The 15,552-nt window shown below is 34.2% G+C and overlaps 1 protein-coding gene across 5 annotated transcripts in view; it reads left to right on the top strand.

Moving 5' to 3' along the window:
- LOC121375173 (neurobeachin-like) overlaps positions 1–15,552 on the top strand; it is a 120,873-nt gene that overhangs the window by 82,168 nt on the left and 23,153 nt on the right. For all 5 annotated transcript variants that reach the window (XM_041502457.1, XM_041502454.1, XM_041502456.1 and 2 more), the window contains exons 29-41: positions 1,294–1,450; positions 7,937–8,107; positions 8,587–9,321; positions 10,011–10,137; positions 10,764–10,872; positions 11,241–11,407; positions 11,785–11,906; positions 12,699–12,842; positions 13,310–13,446; positions 13,800–13,917; positions 14,430–14,532; positions 14,859–14,974; positions 15,433–15,545. In XM_041502457.1, coding sequence (XP_041358391.1) covers positions 1,294–1,450; positions 7,937–8,107; positions 8,587–9,321; positions 10,011–10,137; positions 10,764–10,872; positions 11,241–11,407; positions 11,785–11,906; positions 12,699–12,842; positions 13,310–13,446; positions 13,800–13,917; positions 14,430–14,532; positions 14,859–14,974; positions 15,433–15,545 — 2,319 coding nt within the window. The remainder of the gene's footprint in view (positions 1–1,293; positions 1,451–7,936; positions 8,108–8,586; positions 9,322–10,010; positions 10,138–10,763; positions 10,873–11,240; positions 11,408–11,784; positions 11,907–12,698; positions 12,843–13,309; positions 13,447–13,799; positions 13,918–14,429; positions 14,533–14,858; positions 14,975–15,432; positions 15,546–15,552) is intronic.

The raw sequence follows: 15,552 nt of genomic DNA, 5'->3' as shown, positions 1-15,552 counted from the left end.
ACTCATTGTGAGCTTAGCATGGGGTGGGCTTATTCCCAGACAAGGGGCCAGTTTTGTTGAGAAAAAAATAAAATAATAATAAAATAAAATAAATAATAATAATTAAATGAACTAGGAAAAAAACAAAAAACGTTCAGTAGCACCTATTAATTAGTGTTCCATTTGTTATTAATAAATAATAATTGTTTATTAATTAAATTGTTGTTTTTTTACTAGTATCTAATTATCAGAAACACACCTTCCATGTTACAATTACTTACCAGTTCTGTTTATTTACATCCAAAATTTAATGCTGAGAAGACTTAAAACAACAGCAATTAACAAACTCAATAGCGTATACACACGTTTGTGACACAGGCAGCCAGCTTACACTACAAAGAATTGTCAATCTAGGTCATTGTTCTTAGCCAATCAGAATAAGGTATTTGCCTAATTAGCATTAACTGCGGACCCAGTGTGGTGGTAAAAATAGACATTGGTTTTGGTTCAGACTTGGGCTTGTGTACTTCAAAGAAATACTGCAGGCATGCAATTGGAAACAATGTTATACACTGTTACTGTTAGACTGCTAAATCTCACTGGTGGTAAAATATTGTGTTACATTTGTGTTTAATTATCTGCAGGAGGTATGACCTTTTAAATGAGCTTTGAGCAAACTTGCAGTTTCATGTTATTTATAAGGTGACGAAGTTGGGGGTGGGCTTATTTACGAATGAGGGCCTAATTTCTTAAATGCTATCAAAACGGAGGGGGGCTTATTCAAAGACATGGGCTAATTTCCGGTCAAATACGGTAATTGCAAAATGCTGTCTGTTCATTGATCTACAAAGACTAATAATTCATGTTTTTTTTAATTTTATTTTATTCTTACTAGCTTTTATACCAAAACAAGTCATAACTTATTGATTTGGAATGTGCATTATTCTGAGAATCTCAAAACTAATGGATATTACAGATAGTACATATATTTGAAAACATTTTTGTGTATTAGAGGTCAATGTCACTAGACTACTGTTTGTCCACAAGAAAAGTGGATTGATATAGACCAGACTTGCACCACAGATACTACATATTAATTAATTGTTTGACAACTGATTTGAAAACAAAAAAGGATTTGCATTGTTGGTTGTAGATGTTTTACAAAATTTGTAATGTATTTTCTTCTTTCTTTGGTGTATTAGATAATATACATATTTCAAAAGGATTTTGATAATTTGTTTTTTCTAAAAATGTAGTGGTAGGTAATCTACTAATTTATATCTTTGATTATTATTATTTTTTTTTATCTTGAAGGAGGAAACGAAACAAGCTCAGTTCCTAGCTTTGGCCATTGTTTACTTTGCCTCTGTGTTGATGGTTTCCAAGTACCGTGACATTCTCGAGCCTCCGAGTCCTGCTGCCACGCCCACCCGGTCCGTCATCAACTCGCCGTCAGACCAGGACCAATCTGGTGAGTGTGTGTTTCACTGTGTCTCAGTGTCACAGAAAACAAGATTTCAGTTTTTATTTTTCCTATTTTGGCAGTTACGTCCACCGTTATATTTAGGTCCAAGTGAAACTTTTGTGTTTAAGTTCTATTTGTTAGAAACTGTAAGCAAAACTCAGCAAATATCATACACAAATGTGCTATGGTAAAAGAAGACGCTTGTGACTAAGTGCACTAAGTTTTGCTGTCATGTTTTATTGGCTGGCCTTTAGACTTTTGACTTACTTCTGACAAAAGAGATGTTTATTACTTTTAGTGAAATATTTTGAGTTACAGTGTGTAAATTGATACAATTATTTTCATATATAAATGTAAGTATTATTATCATGTTTTTTTTTCTTTTTCCAATAGTGAACAACTATGAAGGTATTTTAAATCAGTTATTGTTGTTAAAAATCACAGTCACGCACAAATTAAGTGGTCTTACTTTTGTGCACTTGTGGTCAAAAGTCCAGTTTTAACCATTCTCATTCACTATGTTTTACTGACCATTATATATGTTTATAATACTTTTTTAATGATCAAATTAGTTGTCAGAGTCATCTAGCAATGCTTCAAAATTACTGAGACATTTTGCCTTTATAAACATTTCACAGGGTAATTGTGTTTTTAAATAAAAATACCAGCTATTTTCTCACTAAAAACTAAAATCTGCCATTTCAATAAAAATCAACTTCCTTTTTTTTCTGGCCATTTGGATGTTCAGATGTTAAAAAATTTGAATTACACAAGCTATTGTAGTAAGCTTGTTGACTTATTTGACAGCATTAGCTTGATGGTTAACATCTGGCTTTGTACCAGTAAAAGTCAAATTATGAGGCACTGAATAATTTACCGTATACGCAAATACTTTCGCAGCTAAAATAATTTGCGATTGGGCTTCCATTTTACATTTTCGTGACTGTCCCCTGATAATAAAATCAAAATTACCCATATTTCATTTGCCAAACTCTTTTCAATGACGATTTCACGCACACACTTGGACATGTTACCATGCTGTCAGTGAGACGTCAGTGTTGTATGTATGTCTGATAAGACATGTTTTCGATGGAACACACACATGTGATACAGAAAATTGAAAAACACAAATATCAGAAGAAATAACTTATAATTATTGATGGTACCCACAAACTTCCATTCAAGGTTTCAAAGAAAACAAACAAAACTGAGATTACGTAACAAAGACTTACATCTAAATGTGTGTCACTTCGATCAAATACATGTTACCATGCAGGTTTACAGAACCATGTGACCTTGTGGATAATTTGACGGTAAAGACAAAGTGCATACGAAACTCGGTATAAATTTAACAGATACCTTTGACTGCTTGTCCTTTGTATCCATGAAAATTATACCAAATCGGAAATAAGTTTGCACGTAATTAAATTCATGGTGCTGTCAACATGTTCGCGATTTTCGTGGTATATTTTATGCGCAAACATTTTTGCATATATACGGTATTGGTTGTACATAAAAGGAGTCCTTTGTCTCACTTGTTAACTAGATTTTACTTGTGAATAAGCATTGTTACATTTTTATTCTTTAAAAAACATTGTTTTCATCTTATATTTCCCCAAACTAAGTTACTAATGTAAGTTAAGAATATTTTTTTATTTTATGTACTGACCAATTCTAGATTTATAATTGTGTTATTTAAAAAAAATAACAGTTTTTCTTTCCCACTTTTAATGCAAAACCTCAGGATCCCAATTTTGGCAAAAGCTTCAGCCTCCCCAAATCCCATTTCTTCAAGATGTGTCCAAAACAACCAAAATCAAAACCAGTGAAATTCCTGTGAACTCCATCCGAAAATCGTCAAAGACTGAACACAGCAATTTTGTAAAAATTAATGGAAAAGATAACAAAGAGAGCAAAACTGATGACAAAGGGAGCAAAACTGATGACAGAGAGAGCAAAACTGATAACAAAGAGGGCAAAACTGATAACAAAGAGAGCAAAACTGATGATAAAGAAAAGAAAAACGATGACATGGTGCAGAAAACTGTTGATAAAAAATAAAGAATGACAACGTCAAAAGTGACGACAAGGAGAACAAAACTGATGACACAGGGGATAACAGTGATAATAAAAACAACAAAGATAACAATAAAGACAAAGAGTTCAAGAATGAGAACAAAAATGATGACAAAGAGCACAAAAATGAAGTCACTGATAACAAAAATGAAGACAAGCATACAACTGATGACAAGGAGCACCAAACTGATGACAAAGATCACAAAATTGATGACAAGGTTCACAAAACTGATGAGGAGGAGCGCAAAACTGATGATGTGGAGCACAAAACTGATGACAGAGAGCACAAAAGTGATGACAGAGAGCACAAAAGTGATGACGAGGAACACAAAACTAAGAAAGAGGCAAATGCTGGTGAGATCCCGGTCGTCCATACTGACTCTGAGGACAGTATTTTGGTGCACATGGCTTGTGGCAACCTGTCTGATCCACTTGGTCCCCATGACCTTTCGTTTCCACCTGAAGGTTCACTCATCCACCAGGCTTGCCTCTCGCTATTGTCCAGTCCTTGTGATGCACAGATGAATGTTGTTAACTCATATGTTATAATTTGTATTTGAATGTGTAGCCGTTTTTGTTGTAGGAAGACTCTTAGCATGTGGAACATTTACCATTTGTTTTCCTGATGCACACACTCAGTTGTTTCATGTTTAATAGAAGGACTCTGTGTTACGTGTTACTCACTTCAGGATTCCCACAGAGGAGAGGAATTTAAAAGATTAAAACAAATTATTTGTAAATTTTTAGGATTTTTAAAATTTCGAAATCCAAAAGGTTTGGGTTTATAAAGTTCATACTTTATTAACATTAATATGTCCTGTTTGGTTATTGTACAAATAGAGGATTATTATATAAAACAAAAAATAATTTTTAAAAACCCCTACAAATAATGGATCTCTCATTATCTAATTTACTTTTAAGATTCCCATCCAAAGACAAACGCTCTATATTTTAAAGATCTTACTTTATCCAGTTTAAAAGAAATATTTAAGTATTTTATTAAAAACATATAGAGGGAAACGTCCATTTTGACCACAGTTTTATTAGTCAAACCTAATATTTTGTAGCAGATGTGTTTGAATTAAGAGCAATTGACCAGTTGGAATAAGTTGAGTTTTGAAAAAAACGTTTTCATGCTTGTGATCTCTGATTACTATACTATGGTACAGGTACTCTTTGAAGAAAGACATTAAATTAATTTTTAATTATCCTGAGTTTGGGAATCCTAGTCATTTGTTCACTAGCTTTGTTATGCGTCTTAACATGTTGTGTGTCACAGTGTGCTTGTTTGTTGTCTCGTCTGAAATACAAATCTGAAACTGTGTTTCTCAATGTATGTATTATATATATACATTGTATGTGTTATTTATGTTAAGTATATGAAATTATTATGAAACTGTAAATGTTAAATTATATATTAAACTGTTACCAACTTAATTACTTTCTGTTTAACAAGTAAATAATGATCTTATTACTTTTTTATTTTCAATATAATTATTTTATGAACATATTTACTGGAAATCTACAAAAGATATAATAGTGACTGTTTGATTTACCAGCTTAATTCAAACACTCCGTAGAAAGTACTGCCTATGAATTGTTTCTTAACAACCCAAATGGTATTTTTAATTAGGCAGTGTGTTACCATTTTTACCACCGAATATATTCTTAAAATTGCAATTAAGTCTGAATAACATTTTGTACATGTCAATAAATTTAAAATGATTTATTTCAAGCATGTTCCATTACAGCCAAGATGAATATAAAAATTGTTTATAACTTTTGATTGTCTTTGCATATTGCATAATATTTTTGAAATAGATGTGAATTTCATAGAATATGTTTTAGATACTCTGTTGTAAAGTTTTTGTTTTTTTCTAATTATTAATTATAATATTCAAAATGAAAAGATGTTTTTTAGATAATGAATTATTAGTATAAAATAGTTAGTAAAACCTTGCTGCAAAATGTGGTTATTAGCACCAAAGTCTAAAACCTTGCTGCAAAATGTGGTTATTAGCACCAAAGTCTAAGTTGTTTATTCTAAAGGTACATTTTATTGAGAATTTTTATTAAATATTTTAATTGAATTAAATATTGCCAGCCTCTTCGCATAATTGCCTAACTAATTTTTAGAGTCTTTGAGACCCCCCACCCCCCAAAAAAAACCCCACAACAAAAAACACCCTGATTATTATACAAACAGAAATGAATTCTTTAAAGGTTATTTGAACAAAATTGTCAAGAACAAAGTTTGTTTAATTTATTCTTGTTCAAATAATTTTTAATATTAAAATCATTTTTTTGTTTTTGTTTTTTTTTTCTCTCAAAAGCTCTAAAAATTAGTTAGGTATGAGTTAGGCTGATGATATGTGTATCTACATTATTCAGCACATTACATACTCGTTTAGTTAATATGACATGTAAAGTGTATTGTTTGTATATTTGTTGATTATCATACTTAATATATCAGGGTTTAAGCTGTATCTGTTAGTGGTATCCCTTGCTACTAATGGAAAAATGTAGGGTGTTTCCTCTCTAAGACTATATGTCAAAATGACCAAATGTTTGACATCCAATCACCGTTGATAAATAAATCTTAGTGATTTCATGAATATTTTCTTTAAAAATTTATAGTGAAATACTATTCTTAAAAATGAAACATTGTATAGGCTGAGTAAACCTGCTTATTCGGTACCTGACCAATTATTAATTGTTATTATACATATACAGTGAAACTCCTCTAAACCGGACACCCTCGAGACCAAGTAAAAAGTCTGGTTTTAAGAGGTATCTGGTTTAGAGAGGTTCTCTTCTGCACAGATATTTTTTAAAAGGGACCATGAAAAATGTCCGGTTTTGAGGGAATTCTGGTTTACTGGTGGTTCGGTTTTGAGGGAATTCTGGTTTACTAAGGGTCCGGTTTTGAGAGAATTCTGGTTTACTGAGGGTCCGGTTTTGAGAGGTTTCACTGTAGTTGTTTCCATGCTTATATCCAATTAAGATTCAGGCACGCTGTCCTGGGCACACACCTCTGCTATCTGGGCTGGCTGTCCAGGACAGTGGGTTAGTGGTTAGTGAGAGAGAAGTTGGTGAAGTGGTGTTACACCTACCAATAAATTGTTAATCTCGGTCTGGGTGGGAGCAAGTACTGGCATGCAAATCCAGTACCTACGAGTCCAGTGGTTTAACCACTACATCACCAAGGCTGGTAAAAGACTGGCTGAACAGAATATCAGTTGATATTTGTCATCAACAGCTTAAGCCCTGTTTCTGCACCCTAAAGAGCAATATTTCACATCCCTTAGCTCCACTGACAGTAATGTTAGAATGAATGCATGTCACCCATGTGCTACAAAATGTCGCCTGGTTGGGATTTCTGCCTTCACAAGTTTATCAAATGAAATATTTAAAGATTTATTAGTGTATACATTATATTGTTTAAGAAGAAGAGATAGTGATAATGACCATGATTAGTCTTAATGTTAGTTTTACATCTGACGACAGTTCAACAAAATACCTCAAATGAAAATGTACAGTTAATTTATATTCACACAACACTAATAAGTAGAATCGTTTCTTTCTTTTTTTTCTCTTCTTTTTTTTACTGGAAAATGTATCCATTTGATGACTTACAATTAAATATTTTTGGCAAATTCCCTTTGATTGTCATAAAGATCCATTCAGCTTTGAGTTAAGAATGATAAGTCAAGATCATTGTTCAGCTGTATGAAACAGTCTTAGTTATCTAATAGCTACTGATCGAACAGTGTCAAGTGTGTCATTAAATTCAGCATCTCTTTCCTTTGATTAGCATATGCATCTAGATGGATTGTATCTATTTATTCTCTCTATTAATAAAATGTTCCTAACCATTCGTCTGGTCTGAAGCAATGGCTTGACCGGTCTGTGTGAGATGAATAGAAAGATAACTCTAGGAGATTATTATAATAGACAAAAAGAACCAGTTTTGAAAAAGGGCTAAATCAGATTAGGAATATGAACACGTAACAGTATTGCAGGGCTAGCTCTGGCACTCACCAAGTTCGGCAATTGCGAATTTTAAAAACAAGTGGCAAATTTTATTTTAATTTGGCGAATAAATTTCATGTAATAAATGTTATTTTATTAGAAAATAACTGGGGTTTTGCCATTTTTAAAGTTTAAAATGTTGATTTGGCGAAATTTTCTGATCACCCAGAGCTAGCCCTGGACTTATTGGTTTAATTTTGGATGATAATATGTGAAAATAACAACTATAGATTTACAACTTTCTTAGAAAAATATTTATATAATAGCTTCAGAAGATTTAACTAATAACTTTATTAATAAGCCAAAAATAATTTATAACTTTGGCATGTTGTGAGACTTTATATTAAATGTTATCATTGATTTGTGCAATTAATTTTGCAACAGATGAATCGTCAACAGAACTAAGTGAGGAACCTGTTAAGAATGTAAGGAGTGCTGCAGCTGTAGGGAACGGCAATGATGCTGCAGTTGACAGCAGCAGTGATGAAGCGGTTGCTGATGAGGTGGAAGTGGAGGCCGAGGTTCACAGTCCCTCAGTAGGGCAAGCTAAAGAAGGTAACGTTATTTAGTAATGGGATTATAGATCATTATAATTAGTATGACGAGAAGCAGCAGTGAGAAATAGACTGTTTAGTCTAATATTGCAGAAGATATGTTAAGCTTACTGTTGTTAAAGCGGTTGTTTCATAGACAAAAACAGTTTCTACTTTTTTTTCTTTTCTTCTGGTTCTTGCTTCTGTTTCTTTTCTTCTGCTTCTTACTTCTGTCTTCACTACTGATTTATTTATTTTCAATTAAGACATAGTAGGTCACTAACTATTTCTTTTTCTGTATTTTCATTAATATTATAAACAACATTCCTCTACATTCTAATGTTTTTTGACATGTTTTTTTTTTTTAAATACCTCTCACTGAATTGACCATGTTGATAAAATGTATATTTTAGTTGTAACACATAGTGAAACTGTCTTGATAAAAACTATGCCTGATCCTAACTGTTTAATAATGATGGTAATAAATATTGTTTCAACCAGAATCTGGTTCCCAAGAGGAATCGCAGGCTGACGAGAGCAGTGAGAAGTCTGGAGAAGTAAGTGAGGAAACTGCGAATGACAGTGTTGAAACGTCAGATGAAAGTAAACCAGACGAGCAAGCCTCGGAGGCAACCAATCACATCAAAGAAGACCAGGATGTCAGCACTGAGGAAGAAGTGAAGTTGAAGGAGAAGGAAGAAGAGGAAAACAAAGAATCTGCCTCACAGGAAGCAAAGACAGAGGACAGTACGAAATCTTCTGCCGATTCCAGTGAAAACAAAGTTGACGTCAACATCAAGGAAGATACCACAGCAGGAGAGGTTTCCACAGATCAGGTTAAGCTGGAAGAGTCCAAACTCCAGGAAGTGGACCTGAACTCCCCAGTAGCGGAAGGCAAGGTGGGTGTTGTTCCCGAGCAGCGTGCAGACCCCATGAGTAACGGAGAGCATATAGACATCGGCAGCAGCAGTCTGCCCATCTCGTCCATCAGTGTCGCCAATCCTGGTCCCCACGGAGACCATGTCTCCACAACTCAAGACCTGGAGCTGAACCACAAGATCCCCAGTCCCCTGAACCTGATGCCCCTCCCTGGAGGAGATGGGGGATCACTGACTGAGCGGTTGGAGAGAGCCTTAGGGTCGGTGTCACCATTGCTGAGAGAGGTCTTTGTGGATTTTGCACCATTCTTGTCCAAAACCTTGATTGGTTCACACGGACAAGAACTGTTAATAGGTGGTAAGTTGTATTAAATTGGTAATAATCTTAATTTTAGTTCCATAGGAACTGGGTAACTAATTCTAAATAACCAATTTTTGCATTTTGTAAACAGCAGTTTTTAACTGGTGGTAAATCATATTAAAAATATTAATATTGACGTTCTTGATTTCAAACACATTAACAGTTAGTTGGTCATTCAGTATGTGATACAGTTACCTAAATTAATTTCTTAACATAAATGTAATCATTGTGGGGGACACAGAATACTCTCCTCCAAAAAAGAGCAAAAAGTGTGTTGATGTATTGACAGTTAAGCATAAAACATTTGAAATTAAAATATTAACTCTTAATTATACCCAACTAAATTTTGTTTATTACTTCAGGAAGATAATGACACACTACCACTAGATTAAAATAATGCTAAATCAGTTTTCAGGTTTCCATTAAAGGGATGTATGTGTCATAAGCAAAAAACAGGTATAATGTTATAGAATAAAGCTGATTAGTGAGTTATTCTCTATATGTTTTTATTTTGTTTGATGACTTGTTAAACTCAAAAAAGAGAGTCATTCTGTGTTAATGCTTTTGTTTTGTTTTAGGCCTTGTTAAACTGAAACAAAGTAAGTTATTCTCTCAATATGTTTTTCTTGTAGGCCTTGTTACCCTGAAACAAAGTAAGTTATTCTCGCTATATGTTTTTCTTTTAGGCCTTGTTACCCTGAAACAAAGCACGTCAGTGGTGGAGCTGGTCATGTTGCTGTGTTCACAGGAGTGGCAGAACTCCCTACAGAAACATGCTGGACTCGCGTTCATTGAACTCGTCAACGAGGGCCGGTGAGAACACATTGTATTTACACTAGTATACACTTTTACAGGTCACAGGATCAATCCCTGCCACCAGCTTGATGATATGTTGGGCTTGTTCTATTTTCAACTAGTACTAGAACTGGTACATCAAATGTTATGCTAGGTAATGTTTTGTCTTTTGGGAAAGTGCATAGACAAATAAAATAGTCTGACATGACAGGCATATGTTGTAAAACCAGTGCCTCATGACTGGCCATCTAAGATTATGGTATGTGCTGTCTGACTGGGTAAGTCCATATAAAAGATCCCATTAACTGATAGAGTTGTTGTTAAATAATACTTAAATTAAAAAAACAAAGTAATAAATATGGTTATCATATATAAACAATTTTGCTAGTGTTTCATTCAAACATTGGTTTTGTTTTCTAAATAATATATCTAGTATTAATGAATTAATCTTGTTTCTTTTCACTTTTTAAATCTGTCAAATAAAGCTTGGTTTACTAGATATTGTTCTCAGATCTTTTGAGTGCGATGTACTTTTCAAGTTTATGTATTTCAAAGTACTCTTATTCTGTTTTCATCTCTAGAACTTAACAGTGTGATGCTACAGATGCAGTTAAAGCTACATTGTTTATTTATTCTCGGTGTAGATTACTGGCTCATGCGACTCGGGATCACATTGTGAGAGTGGCCAACGAAGCAGAGTTTATTCTCAATAGGATGAGGGCTGAAGATGTTCAGAAACATGCAGAATTTGAGGTTGGTTTTTTTGTGCTTTTTATAAGTGATGGCTTTGATACATACAATAGTACATTGGAACATTCTGATTTTATGTATTTTTGTAGAATTAATATAATTATTATTTGTTTGACCCGTAACAGCCTCCAGATAAACAGTGCTTAACTGTCACCAAGTAGTTACGCCATTTCTTTCTTGTCAGTTAACAAATAAAATATTTGAGTAAGTTCTGTATTTTAAACTTGAAGGCGTTACTGTAAACTTCAAAAAAATGTAATTGATATATACTTTCACTGGGTCCAACACAGTGAAAATGATGAGACTTCCATATAACAATGTATTTTGTTATTTCGTAAATTCCACTTAGTAATTTTTTATTTTTGTTCTAGTCTATATGTGCTCAGACCCATGTGGACCAAAAGGAAGAAGAAAAGATTTGTGATCATCTGATAACATCTGCCAAACGTCGTGACCATTCACTGGCTGTTAAGCTAAGAGACAAAATTATCAACATCTTGACCAATCGCCATGGAGCTTGGGGCGATGTCAATCAAATGTAAATATATTCCTTACATATAGACATACGAGTCCAGTAATTGATGCAGTTGATATACTGTTATACACTGATCATATGCAACATTATTGTTAATTTTTGTGAAAATCATATATATTATGTACAGGAGTGAAACCATAACAAGTCATCACCACAGTGTTTGACATTGTTTTATATTTTTGCTACTTTCATTCCTAGAATGTGTTCAGTCCTAGTGTTGGTTTCTTTGTAAATGTTAGACATTATTTTTAAAACTAATGCCAGGATGGATACAAGAATGGAAAGTGGAGTACTTGAAAACATTATAATTTCAATCCTCGTTTTTTTTAGTAATTGTACAGAAACGTACAAAAATTATTTTGTGTTATTTTATTGTACAGGAGACGTGAATTCTGGAAACTGGATGTGTGGGAGGATGATTCGAGGAGAAGACGAAGGATGGTGAGAAATGCGCTGGGTTCGGCTCATCCAGAGGCCACTCTGAAAGCAGCACTAGAACACGGTAAGACCTGACTGTTTAACCCACAGTTGTGTTAGTTTACTTTAATTAAACTCTGGATACTGTATATCTAGTAGCATACAATATCGGACCCTGTCTAGACTCTATAAAGTTGACCATAAAGTAAAGTTTCTTTTGTTTAACGACACCACTGGAGCACATTGACAAACATTTGGAGTCAAACATTTGGTAATTTTGACTCATAGTCATTAGAGAAAACCTGCTACATTTTTTCTAATATATGCACTTTCCCACAGACAGGAAAGTACATATCATGGTCTTTGTCCAGTTGTGGTGCATTGGTTGGAACGAGAACAAAAAAACCCAATCAGCTGAATGGATCCACTGAGGTGGTTTGATCCTGCGACACAAGCACCTCAATCGAGCACTCAACTGACTGATCTAACTCCCACACCTCAACTCTACAAAGTCTTGAGACTAATGTCATGGCAACACCATACAAATTGCATGCATGTGACAACCTTAAACATTTGAATCTAGACTTAATGTTTTATAAGCAGAGGCCCAGGAGTCTGGAAAGATGTGTTAGTAAAAGGTTGGATCAGTAATACCTGCAATTAGAACAGAAGCAAAAGATTTCCAGCCTTTGGAAGTTTTTATAAATTAAAGTGATTGAAATTACAACGGGACTTCTTTGCAGCATATGCCAGAATCTTTACTAACAATACTGGCAATTATGAAGTACCATACTGCTTCGACCTGGCGCTCTAAATATGCATAGTCCTTGATTAGACTTACCAGTTGAATTATCTTCCATGTTACTTTATTTTAAAGGAGCTACAGAAGATGCCATTAACCAGGCCCGCGATGCCGTCCATGCTCACCTGGCGTCCATCAAGAGATCACAGAAGGAAATCACCGACTACACTGATGATGAACTCCTCATGGAGGAGAAAGAGTTTGATCAGGAGTTCTCAGGTGGGTGACAGTGTAAATTAATTTAACATACATTAAAGGTGGCCTACCTGTCAGCTGTATTAAAGAGACTGTCCTGAATTTGCCATTTTTTCATTAAGCGGCCGTCTACATTATATACATGTGACCTTCTTTTTTTTCATTTGGCGACTAAAACATTTTATACTGTCTATATAAAAAAAAAATGGAAGTAGGCATTGTCTAGATCCTAGATGAAAAATTTACTGTAGAGGGCTGTCAAGATGTTTCTAACATTTCCATTTTAATTACTATCGTTACCTTCAATACATTTTCTTGTTTGAAATATCCAAGCTATTTTATTTCCTAATATAAGTTATTAGGTTGTTAAAAACAATTTGTTACTTTTCCAAAAGTTGACGATGTCACAGATCTTCAAATCCACTCACCAAAATGGGTACACAACTGAAACTCATCTGAGATGTTAACAATGATTCCTTCCTTGTACGTAGGTCCAGTTGCCTTGTCCACTCCCTGTAAGCTGATAGCTCCGGGAGTCGCAGTCAATGGAATTATGTCCATCACCAAGTCAGAGCTGTACTTCGAGATGGATGAAGATGAACCAGAAAACAAGAAAATTTGCCAAAAGGTATTATTATCGCATTATGATGTGCTGTACAAACGATGACATGACGGAGATAAAGGACAAGAAGCGGAGAGTGCCCCTGCATCCTTAACATACAATTATTTGCCATTCTTTGTATTAACAAATTGTCCTGCTGATGCATTACCCATAAAATTATATTTAGGGGCCTCCACCACATTGAACAGACACAACTTAAATATTAAGGCTGTGTTTTATGCTATCCTGTCCTTGTCTTTATATGTGAATAGATATGTTTAATGAGACTTGAAAAACACACACATAATTTCATCATAATAAAATAGGTCACTAAATTTTATCATGCCTTGAAATACTCTTCTCTCTTTTTTTCACTGCAGGTGTTGGCTTATGTGGAATACCTTCATGGCAAGTGGAACTTCAGTGAGATACGGGCCATCTTCTCCCGTAGATACTTACTACAAAATGTTGCCATAGAAATTTTCATGTCCAATAGAAGTAAGTGATTGTTTTATAACATATTAACATTTTAGAAACTGTATAATATACTTGATATAATGTACTAGTTTTTTGAAAATCAAGTAAAATAGGAAACATTTGGCTAAATTAAAATATTATAATTTCTTTTTAACATCACCTGCCCTCAAAACTAGTGCATATTCCCTACGATTAGTAGACTGGTCCAAACATCCCAACAGCCAAATGGGATGGCCTGAATTCTTCTGCTGTGCACCCCTTCCTGTTCCGGTCACGTGACTGTAACTTCTTTTTCCTTCGCGTCTTATGGTTCAGACGTTCTTTTTTTTATCTCTCTGTTGTCTCCCAAGTGCCAAAAATTCTTTAAGATGAGACTAGTGTAGGTATTACCTTTTCTTTTTGGTAATGATGTCGTCAACTTATATTTAGTCCTATATTTAGTGTTGTTTCTCAGAAGTTGTAAAGTAGTTTCTTTTAGTATAACTAGATGTCATGTTAAGAACTAAATGATTAGCTTGCTTTATTTTGAATAGCTGCTGTGATGTTTGCCTTTCCTGACCATGCAGCCGTAAAGAAAGTGATAAATTCTTTACCGCGAGTTGGAGTTGGAATTAAATATGGAATGCAACAGGCTAGGTCAGTTCTGCTGTTTCTGCTGTTGCCTAAATAAACTAACAGTGCCTTGTTTGTGCCCCTCATTATTTGCTGTTTGTAATAGAGAAAGTATAATAAAAAATATAAAAACTGTCTCCAGATACACATATCCAACTTAAATTAATATGTGTGGTGTACGATAACAAGATAATATATTACATAATTATAGCAAATGTGATCCGTCCCTTCTAATTTTCAACTAAATTTATGACAAAAGCACCAGTACAAATGTGTAAAACTGCTTATTTGTAAAACATTTGTAACATTAATCATTGTTTACTTAATTATGATTTTGTTTTATTGAATAGACGGATGTCACAAGCTTCTGGAAAACAGCTGTACAAGTTGTCTAACATGACACAGAAGTGGCAGAGGAGAGACATATCCAACTTTGACTACATAATGTATCTGAACACCATAGCTGGTAGGTTGGAAGTTTCAACAAAATACTTATCAATGTATAGATATAAATGTATGTAACACAATCTCTCTTCCTTGTCTCTCTCTTGCTTCTCTCTCTGTGCCTCTCTTGCTTCTCTCGCTGTCTCTCTTGCTTCTCTCTCTCTGTCTCTCTTGCTTCTCTCTCTGTCTCTCTTGCTTCTCTCTCTCTGTCTCTCTTGCTTCTCTCTCTCTGTCTCTCAACCACTTAATTGTGTCAATCCATGGTATTACACTTGTCTGTCTCTACTGTTATAGACATATTCTTAAGGTATTGGGTTTATCCATCAGTTTGTCCAAAAGTTTTTTTTTTTCATTTTTATATTTTTGATAGTTTCATTTTCTGATATTTTTTATTAATTATAGATTCTTACTTAAATTTACAGATGAGTAAAGATAATAAATTAATGAGTTCATAAGTAACAAACAAAACATATATTGCAGGACGAACGTACAATGACCTGAACCAGTACCCAGTGTTTCCGTGGGTGCTTGTCAACTACGACTCTGAGGAGCTTGACCTCAGCATGGCCACAAACTACAGAGATCTCTCCAAGGTCAGTC

Source organism: Gigantopelta aegis, chromosome 6 (genome assembly GCF_016097555.1).
Source record: "Gigantopelta aegis isolate Gae_Host chromosome 6, Gae_host_genome, whole genome shotgun sequence".
NCBI lineage: Eukaryota > Metazoa > Mollusca > Gastropoda > Neomphalida > Peltospiridae > Gigantopelta > Gigantopelta aegis.
This window is presented reverse-complemented; position numbering and strand designations above follow the sequence as displayed.